General features: G+C 30.4%; 1 protein-coding gene across 1 annotated transcript in view; it reads left to right on the forward strand.

The window, feature by feature from the left end:
- The window catches only part of LOC106463519 (oxysterol-binding protein-related protein 8-like), a 67,815-nt gene that overhangs the window by 50,549 nt on the left and 6,111 nt on the right, over nucleotides 1-11,155 (forward strand). The window contains exons 10-11 of the mRNA XM_022391041.1: nucleotides 1,343-1,388; nucleotides 6,618-6,821. Of these exons, the coding sequence (XP_022246749.1) occupies nucleotides 1,343-1,388; nucleotides 6,618-6,821 (250 nt within the window). The remainder of the gene's footprint in view (nucleotides 1-1,342; nucleotides 1,389-6,617; nucleotides 6,822-11,155) is intronic.

The following is an 11,155-nucleotide window of genomic DNA, read 5'->3' on the forward strand; positions in this document are numbered from 1 at the left end:
AGAAAAAACATTTTTCAGGAATTAGTAACAAAATAGTAGAAAGAAAAAACATCAATGGATTATCATTCAGGCATTAGTAACAAATAAGTAGAAAGAAAAGAAAAAACATTTTTCAGGAATTAGTAACAAAATAGTAGAAAGAAAAAACATCAATGGATTATCATTCAGGCATTAGTAACAAATAAGTAGAAAGAAAAGAAAAAACATTTTTCAGGAATTAGTAACAAAAGAGTAGAAAGAAAAATCAGTGGATTATCATTCTGCACACATAGTAGTTCTCTCTTAATTCTTGTTTTGTAATTTTAAACAAAGATCAAAGAGATACCTGTACTAAGCCTTAAACGTCTTAATTAGTCATGTGAATTCTTTGTTTTGTACTGTTTATGTATATCTTTGTCTAGACAGACTGCTTCTACCTGATGATGACAAAACCTTCTCCAAATGTTGTACATTTGTTAGTGTGTTACACTTGTAATAACGGTTTCTTCGTTGCCCATTCAACCCATCTTTAAACTGTATAACCTTACCTTATCTCAAGTTATGTGATGTTTTCTCATTGAAGAAAATTTCTGTAGCTTTCAAACAGTTATAATTTAACAAACAAATACTTTCACAATTTGCTAACAAACGGAACATTTATAGAAACTATAAAAAACTTATGCCTATACTGAATAAATAGAGTTATTTAAACATTTGTTTAACAACAAGTAAAAGCCTGAAATGGTCTATTCTTTCATTGGGGTGTGTGTCTGTGAGCTAGACTAGTTTCGGATAATTCCACTCCTCCTCAGTGACCCTGGACACTACCACCAATGCTACAAGTTCTTCAAATACCTATAGAATGATAGGTTTCTTTTATGTGAGTGTAAAACACTTAATACCCCAGTTCGATTATGCCTATATATTTACTTCATGCTCTATCCAATCACTTTTAAATTTCCTTTGTAGCCATTTTCAAATTTGTTTCAGTAGCACCAGTGAATAGAACAAACAGTAGCAATATTTCAATCAGTTTGTGGTTATTTTTGATTAATGACATTAAAAGATGTAATTGTTGCCCACAGGTAATCACCTATATCGATTATGTTGCCCAGCTACAAACATTTTGCTTCCTGTGTCTATCCACATTTTTATCTCCCTAGTGGAAGTGTGTGTTGAACATAATGCATTTACATGTATGAGATAATTTTAAGGATAAAAAATATGGAATGGCTATGGGAAACTCTTTAACACCAATTTATATAATATTTTTACAGAGTATTGTAGAAATTAATTACTTCCTACAGCAGATTTGAATACAAAGGAAATCTCCTTTGACCAAAAAATAGAAATTATTTTCAAGCCTTTTCCAGAAGATTAACAAGCTTCACAGTACTATTAAGTTTAAAATGGAATGAGACATTCTTATAACTAGAACAAAAACAGGATCTGTTCTGTCTGTTGAAAATCAATAATGCCTTAAGCTATGTTCATTTTTTTCTTGTGCCACCACATAATGGTTAAAACATCAAATATAACTTCAGTGTTCTTAAGAGAGTATAGAATGTGTCATCATGTGATCCTTGATGAATAAATCAAAAATACTTATCCAGTTTTAGAATAGTTGCAGTATCATATAATAAAAACTGCCCATCAAAAGGTAAGCTCAACATTTCATAGAAATAAAAACCAGCATCATCCACATGTGAAAACAAAAAATACTACAGTTCCAGCATTATGGTTTAGAGTTACTTATAACTATCTCAGTGCCATCATAATTTTTTTTATCCTCAAACAAGTATTCACCTCAAGATAAAATGCAGGGTATCCTGACAATCCTGCAAGAAAATTTATGTTGCTAAATTGGGTACAAATTTTGATACCATTGCAGAACATAAAAAAAAAATTAAAGATAGCTAAAGAAATAATGCTATTTTTCTATACATGAGGAATTTTGATCATCGTGTAAACTGGAAAACAGACAAAATGGTGGTAAGTTTGCTAATCCAAATGTTGACAAACTTCAATACTTGTGAAGGTCACTTTAAGCTGAATCCTTTTCATGCTCTGAAGCAACTTGGAACTTACATTATAAAATAAGCTCTGTGTTGTTGTTTTTTTTCACAAACAAAAGTTTGACTAGAGAGGACATGTGAATGTGCCGAAAGATGTTTCCACATATATATATACTTGTGGTTCCATAATTGCAAGTATAAATGTTATTTCAAATTACTTTACATGGTATTGTGTATTTACATACTACTGAACTTATATAACAGTTGGACTGAAGAGGCTACGTGAAAGTGTTAAAAACTTGTTTCCATATAAACTTAGTCTAGTAATAGTTGATCTAATCTCTATTGTAGATCAATTTATTTTAGTTAGAAAAGTTAACTATCCTGATTTTTCTATTGTGCACCACTGTTTTCTGGTGCAAAAAAACTTTGCACAATTATCTTCTGTTTAACAAGTCATCTTACAATTACATGTGTGTGTGTGCACATTTCTAATTTTTTTTATAGACTTTTGGTTTTGAATTTGTAGACACAAGTTTGTTTGTTTTTAATTATGCACAAAGCTACACAAGGGCTATCTGTGCTCTGCCCACCACGGGTATCGAAACCCGGTTTCTAGCGTTGTAAGTCTGCAGACATACCACTGTGCCACTGGGAGGCAATAGACACAAGTATATAATCAAATAATTAAAACATTCATATAATTTTTTTAAGTACACATTTTAAAAACTATTCTGAGACCATTAGTAGTTTCAAAACACTCTTCCTTTTTTTGACATCCATTCACATCATCCTTAGGAGTGATTGAACATTAAAACATGTAGAGTGTTTGTTTTGAAACTGTTGATGGTTCCAAAATAAAGTTTTTAAACTATGTAATTAAACAACGTTGATTCTTTGAGAGAGTTAATTATTTATATTTACACAAGTGCCTTGAATTTTAACCTTTTAATATTATCTCTCTCACTATGGACTTAGCCAAGTTAGTGACCCCAAACTGACCTTTATAGTTTCCATGCTATAACTTCTAATACATTTTGTATATCTTCATGACATTTCTCAAGTTTTCATTAACCATTAAGAGTCATTTGTAGACAAAAAAATCCTAATTTTTAATTTAGTATTTTCACTACAAATTTCTCCATGAACATATGGAGTTGAAGTGTTGAGTGCTCTGAGCACAATGTGATTTTAATGTTAAGATTAAAAATACTTTTCTCCATCTAAACAATCTCAGATTTCGTTTTCATAATCTATAAAACTTTATATTTCATCTGTTAATTTATTAACCCTAACTCTAAGAAGTTGGTCAATTTGACTGACCATGTAACCATCATAAAAAAAGAGAAAAATATGAATTACCCTTTTTTTCTTTCCAGAATGACTGATGTAGGTCAGTTCTAAATCTGTATACTGTGCTAAAAATGCAAAATTATGCTCAATAAAATGTATTGATGTAATAAAATATATGAAAGATCATAAAAAATCAATAAATAATATACATATTAAACATTTAACCTATATTGTTGATGAAACTAAAGTTGAGGAAAGAATGGGTTCGTAAAAAGTAGTTGTTTGCTCAATGGAATATCACTAATTCCTTGTCCTTTGAAAAGCATGACACAATTATCTCGGGAAATCTCTATATATTGCCCTTCCTACCTATGTCAAGTGACCAAAGAAACCCCAATAAATGGCTCCAACAGTGGCTTGACATGAGAGATAAATGGATACAGCATGTTACTGTTTGGTTATGGAGTTCATTATTGAGATGGTATAGCTCGTACATTAAGGAAATAATGTTTATGTAGATTAAAAAGTAACAAAGAAATGACAAAAACATGTAATAAATAGTTAAAATATTAATACTGTAGTTGAATTTAACCAAGTAAATGCAATTTAGAGAAAAAAGAAGCTACTGATTATACTATAAGCTGTGTCTATACACTACTAATACAATTTCAATGCCACATTTTTCTTTTACACATATGGTCAATTTAGAGCGGGTAGCCAGAAGTAATGAAAAATGTGAAACTGTAAGAACTAATCAAAATGTACAAGTAATGATAAGATACGAAAAGATTACAGCTGTAGCCAAGGATAAGAATTTGTGGGATTTTCACCATATCTATTATCAAATTGGCAATCCACCTAATTCATTCAAATCTAATGAGAGAAATGTTGGAAGGCCTGAGACAAACAAAATACTAGAACCAATATGCTCCAGTTAAGATTGTTTTGTCTCCTTTAGTGTTTAAGCTAACCCTAAATCCGTATGCGAGGTTCCTTTCAACTGACTGTTTCATGGACAGCCAACCAATCGCAATGTCTTTTGAAGCCGAATTTATTTGTTCAGAAGTGAATGAATTAATTCCTTAAAGTGTAATGACAGATGATTGAAAAGGACCAACACAGAAGTGTAGAATAAACCTTTCGAAGTCTGCCTTAATGGTGTAAACTTTACACTAGTGTGCTTAGAATCACATAGAATAGACGTTTTCTTTTGTTGGATATTATTTTTGTGTGTGAAATCATTTAGATCGGTGATTCTGAACGTGGGGCATATGCCCCACAGGGGGGCAATTTGAAAATGCTACAATAAGAACAATTTTTCATTTGGGTGTGAAGAGCAAAAAACGTTCCGTGACTCAAAACTAAATTTGTGAATTTTACATTATATTATTATTATTATTATACCTTTTCAACACTAAATTCGTTTTTATATTAAGGGGGCATCAAATTTTTTAAGGTGTCGAGGTGGGGCATGGAGCAGTAAAGGTTAAGAACCACTGATTTAGATGGAGCCTAAGTTGGACATAGATAAGACATGATCTAGTGTAAAGTGGAAGGAAGCAGGTATATGATAACATTCTCAGAATTGTCTTTAATAATTAAGGACTTTTTCTACAAATGATATCATGTTAAAAATTCTGTATTTCTTTTCAGTCTCATGAGCTATGTTATACATGTCTTGTAAGTTATCATTGTACATTGATGTAAAGAATCTGGTCATGTAATACAATATAGATTTCATGGAGTATTATATTCATTTGAATCATTTTATAACCTTCATGTTCAGCATTAAATCAAAGTTTGCTGTTAAAGAATCTGAAAGTGTTTTATTTTAGTTAAAACCTTGTGATGTAGTAAGACGTCTTTGTGCTTAAGTGCAAGCCAGAGGTTCTGTTCAGCAATTTTCATAAAATAAAATAAAAATTATATTAAACCCAACTTTTTCATCTTACTGATTTAATATATTATCTGTCATTATATTATCATTTCTCTTTATTAGCCACAATTTATTGAAAGAATGTTTTTTTTTCACAGTGCAGACAACTTCCAGCCTGCATCAATTTTGAAAAAAAAGTCTAAGCAGAGGCTTGTTCTTGAACATGCATAATATTTCATATCTGCTTTCTAAAATACTCTGTTTGTAAATGATTGGTTAGTAATATGTCCTACTGCAACAGAGACCAACCTTTTTCCAACTGGGAGCCAGTTAGTTCTGATTCCAAAATTTCACTGACCACTTTGTGTATATTAACTTTTTAAAATACTTTTATATTATATTGTTATATAATATACTTCAGTAGCTATATTTTCAAACAAATTTTTCTCAACCTTTTTGTGGACCACCTGAGATCTTCCCTCTGAATCAGTGGCTGAGAACCACTAAGAAACTAATTTGTACAAGTATTGCCTCTTGTATTTAATGAAGTGACCAGCTGGTCTATTCATTGCAATTATAAACATTTTTCTCTAAATACTTCGTTGAATAACCAATTTCCATTACTAACTTGTCTGTAATTTTGATCATTGGAACATGAATTAAAGTTGCAAAAGTTTAAGGTTTAACTGATCATCATAGCAGTAAATAATGGGAATATTTCATCACAAAATAGGTTCTGGGCATCACCCAGAACTCTGACCTGTATGAACTATACGGTAAAATGAACTGTTACACAGCTTGCTTGCCCTAATTGGAAGTAGAAATGGTGAACAAATGTTGCTCATTATTACCTTAAAAAAATTGAGAAATAAAGGTGTATACATGATAATTTTTGAAATGGTTGTGATATTCTATAAAATAATCCCATACCTTAATTTGGCAGAAAAGAGAACATATCTTGTGCTCAAGATTTGCTAGGAGAAACTACATTTGTGAAAAAAATAGTAAATGTGAATAAAAAATTTCTACCATTGTTAATTTTCTTTCATATTAACCTGCTCAGTGTATAGTTAGATATGTGGAAGTCTGGTGTTTTAATTCAAAGAGCCTTATCTTTTCAGTCCTTTTACATATAAAACAAATAACAAAAAAAAAAGATATCCAATATGGAGCTCCACTTTTAATCCCTGAATAAATAATTTGTTATATTTGAAAGCTGTGAAGAAAGGTAAAGCTCTGAACTTGTATATCTACAATTTATCATAGGAAATGTGTGAAAAGTAATGATACCAACTTATCTAATGAAATAACTTTGTAGTTTAATTTTTTATCTCTGCATTTTAAATCTCTTACCTATATATTTTATGGGTTGTGAATGTGGTTATTTTTCTAGTTTGCATTTAAATACATTTGTTTAAACATTTTTGTGTTGCTTTTGTTTAAACTATAAATACATTTTTTAATGAATTTAGATTATGGCAGCGAGTATCAGAAGCTATTTCCCAGTGTGACCAAGTGGCAGCAACAGAAGAGAAGACATTACTTGAAGAGGCTCAGCGGCAGGCTGCAAAAGAAAGACAAATCAAAATGGAAAAATGGTCTCCAAAGAATTTCTTCCAGGACATAATCACAGGAGAATGGGTTTATAAATATGCCGAGTGAGTAAAAACATTGACGACTGTGTGAAATCCATATTACTTTTATCTATCCTTCTCCAGATTTTTTTTGTTAACATTGATTTTAATGCAAGGAATATTAAGGGTTACTGGGTAGCTTTCATTGTTGGACTGTACCAATGACTAGTAACCTGAGATTACTAACGTAAGTTTAGGGTCTTTATTAAAAAGGCCTGGTGGTTATGATGCTTGATACGCTATCTGCCAGTTGCAGGTTCGAATCCCCATCACTGAACATTCTCACCCTTTTTGTTGTGGCAGTGTTATAATGTGATGGTCAAACCTACTATTCAAACCAAAGCAGACAACATCCATGCCCTCTGGACAAAACAACCATCTAAAAAAAATTAACTTGATGAGCAAAATCCTTGGTTGACTGTAGCCTGATTACTGGCAGGTGTGCTGATAAAAGTCCTAAAATTTCCTAATGCAAAATGAACACATGTTCTATGCTATCGATTAGCTTTTTTTTGTATTTTAGTTGACTAGTTTTTTATTCACTTAGATATTTTCTTTGAAAAACAACACCTTTGAATGCCCAGTTGGTTCTAAAAGAAATATCATTGAAAATTGTGGTGCATTGTGTATATTGAAATTTACAAAGATTTCCCTGTTATCGAACATGCTTGCCTTCTCAGTCGTGGGGACGTTAGAATGTGACGGTCAATCCCACTATTCATTGGTAAAATAGTACCTCAAGAGTAGTAAGTGGGTGGTGTTGACTAGCTGCCTTCCCTCTAGTGCATCACTGCTAAATTAGGGATGGCAGTGCAAATAGCCCTCGTGTAGCTTTGCGCAAAGTTCAAAACAAACAAACAAGCTTTATTAAAAAATAGCTGAAACATTTCATGTACTAATTTTTTAAAGTCATTATTCATTTTAAATTTATGTACTTTCTTAAACTAGTACAGTTTTAGAGGTTTTTTTTAATTTATTACTGATTTAAAAATCCAAGTTATATGTTAATTAGTACATGGAGGGAAATAAATAAAAAATGTACCTGTAAAAATAAAAGAAACAAACCCTTAGGATATTCTGAAATTCAAATGTATACAGAAATAAATATACAAAAATGTTATTTTAAATAAAACATACAAACATAAATCACTGAAAATTCTGAATTTCAATTTTAATGTCACATTGGATTAGTGACTAATGAATAATTGAAAAAAAAAAATTTAAAAATTTCTTTAAAAGTTTTGTTCTCCAGTAAAGTTTGGTCATATGAAATCACTGATACCAATTATTTAAAAAATATTATATATTTTGCAATCCTGTGATGCCCATTAACAATGAGAATATGCATATAACCCTGTAAAATATCTTGAAACTACCAGAATATTTAATTAAATTTAAAAAAAAGAGGGGTTTCTTAAACTTTTTCAAAAGGAGTTGGAAAAAGTGTGGACTCAGTGTATAAGATTCATCTTTGTTCTTTAGTTATTGCTATATTAATTCTTTTCTTGTAGGTATAAAGAGAGCTAGGTACAAATTGTTCAGCAATCACCCGTAGTTTCCATGTATCATTGTTTAATTTTGTATTCACGTTGACATATAATTTTTCTGTGGGGTATTTTTATTTCTTTCATACATTTTGCTCTTCCACATCTAACTAGATTTGAATTATTTTCTTACTTCGTGTTTCTACTTTTTAATAGATTATTGAGTTACAATATTTGCAAACATGGGGTGTTTTTTATTAATAATGTACACCAAATGAAATAAAATCACCATCAAATCAGATTAGTTAAGCTTACTGTTTAGTGAGTACATCACTTCAGAATACTCTTATGAGTCAAATCTTTAGTGAATATTATTTCTATGTTTATCCTATACAAACAATGTACATAAATAAATTGTTTAACAGGCTACTTAATTATTTCTAATTGTAGTGATAATATGTCTAATGTAAAAATATTACTGTCAACAGTGAAGGTAAAGTATGTATGCATTATTTAATTAACAATATATTTGATTTAAATGGGTTCTGTCAGGAATTACTCCATATTTTAAAAACAAATAAAATGGTGACCACGTGGTCATCTCTAGTCAACATAAGCAATTTATTTGCTAAGTAGAAAATGATAAAAAATTATCTTTAAAAAACATTTGTGCCAAAATTTTTTTTACCCAAATATCATCTTTTATAGCTTCAAAGAACCTACCCCACTAATAGAGATACTAAGAATATACTAGCTCTCTTGAGTCTCAAGCAACTTTTTTTTTTTATATCACACTTGTATTTATAATCGTAGCAAAGAACCACAAATACATTTAATGTTAGACTTGTTTTTTTTATCATGCAAATACAGCTTAATCACACATAAACGTTTTGTTATATTCCTTCATTTTTTCACTAGTGGGCAGTTCACTATGGCTCACCCTATATGTAGGCAGTATGAAACCAACCTTTCAGACTCAAACTCATTTTGGAGTTCCAAGAGTACAGTATATCTCTTCAACCTCCTTGCTCTAACTTCTGGTGTGGGATTCCACAAAATGTGTTCTTCCTAATTATAAACAATAAACAAGCTCCACATTTTTTGGTTATCTTTCATTAAAAAATATCCAAACATAACAACGTTTTTTAACTAGAGCATTCTATAAGAGAGTAATAATTTTCAGAGATTATTAATTTGCTCTGATTGTAAGAAGTATAATCACCATAATTTTTTTTTATTAATCAACTACAGAATTTAAAGCAATTCTTAAGTGTTTGAACATTAACAATAGAAAACTTTTAATAACCAAATAATATTTGAAAACTACAATTAGCTTTTATGTCTCTGTAAAAGAACACAAAATATGTTGACAACTGAAATCAACAGCTATTACAAAGAACAAATCATGTTAATAAAACTCGCAATAACAGCACATCTGATGGATTAGAATACATAGCATTAGAATAAAATCAATACTTTTTACTGTTTATTTATATGTTAACAATCTTAACTGTTCTTTTAATATAAAAAGAACTGTTTCATCTGACATATATATTAAAATAAAAGATTATTTATAACGTAACACCAAGTTTTAAAATCTCATAAAAACTTCTAAAACTGTTCAGAAACTGTTGCCGTTTTGTACAAAAGTTTTGGTGCATGATTTGTTTCTGCCAATATTTAGAATTGCTCATAGTTTCTGTTACTGATTATTGATTTTCTTTTAAAACTCTGGTTTTTTTTCAGTATCTCAAGCACTAGCTAATGTAGTAATATTCTGGAAGAATCACGTGAGATTCAGCAACTACATGAACTCAAACTTAGCCTTAATTTGAAAAAATTTTTCTCTACAAGTTTTTTTTATCATATCAAATATACATGATCAAAAGCTTTCTAAATAGAAGTCGAGCACAACAATTATGATAGCTTGAGTTATAAAAAAGTATTTTACTAGCAACTGCTTGTCAGTTAGCTATTTAGCTTAGTTGGCAAAACACACTTATCTGTTGTATGAGAAATCTCAAAACCAATACAAGGAGATACAAAAAAAATATGGATTACTAAACAACAATTGATTCCCAGCAAGTGGTCATCCCATTACAATGAAATAAGGTTTTGTTTGCAAGAAGGGAAGAAATTAGATTTTTGAACTGCTAAAAGTGTTTTACTAGCAACTGCTAGGGAGCTAACTCTTTAGCTCAGTTGGTAGAGAACTTGCCGGGCATGTGAAAAGTCTCAGTTTTGACTTCACTCACAGGTATGCACATAACATGATTATTTGTATAAAATACCAATTTTAATTCAATTCCATACTCTGTTTTAGCCATAATTTAGGAAGAATAAATAGTACTGGCACTGGATTGTTTATAGGTTGCATATGTTTGGAATCTATAAATGAAATGCTTTGGTCTGTATGATAAGGCTATTATCACACGTGATGATTTTTGCATCAACAGTTTAGTAGTGTTGTTTGGGAAGTATTTTAATGTGACAAGATAGTTCCTATCTACAGGTTTATCAATGAGACATCAACAGTTTAGTACTGTTGTTTGGGAAGTATTTTCATGTTACAGGATAGTTCCAGTTTACAGGTTTATCAATGTGACATCAACGGTTTAGTAGTGTTGTTTGGGAAATATTTTAATGTTACAGGATAGTTCCAATCTACAGTTTTATCAATGTGACATCAACAGTTTAGTACTATTGTTTGGGAAGTATTGTCATGTTACAGAATAGTTCCTATCTACAGGTTTATCAATGTGACATCAACAGTTTAGTACTATTGTTTGGGAAGTATTGTCATGTTACAGAATAGTTCCTATCTACAGGTTTATCAATGTGACATCAACAGTTTAGTACTATTGTTTGGGAAGT

This window comes from Limulus polyphemus, unplaced genomic scaffold, assembly GCF_000517525.1.
Source record: "Limulus polyphemus unplaced genomic scaffold, Limulus_polyphemus-2.1.2 Scaffold1429, whole genome shotgun sequence".
Lineage (NCBI taxonomy): Eukaryota > Metazoa > Arthropoda > Merostomata > Xiphosura > Limulidae > Limulus > Limulus polyphemus.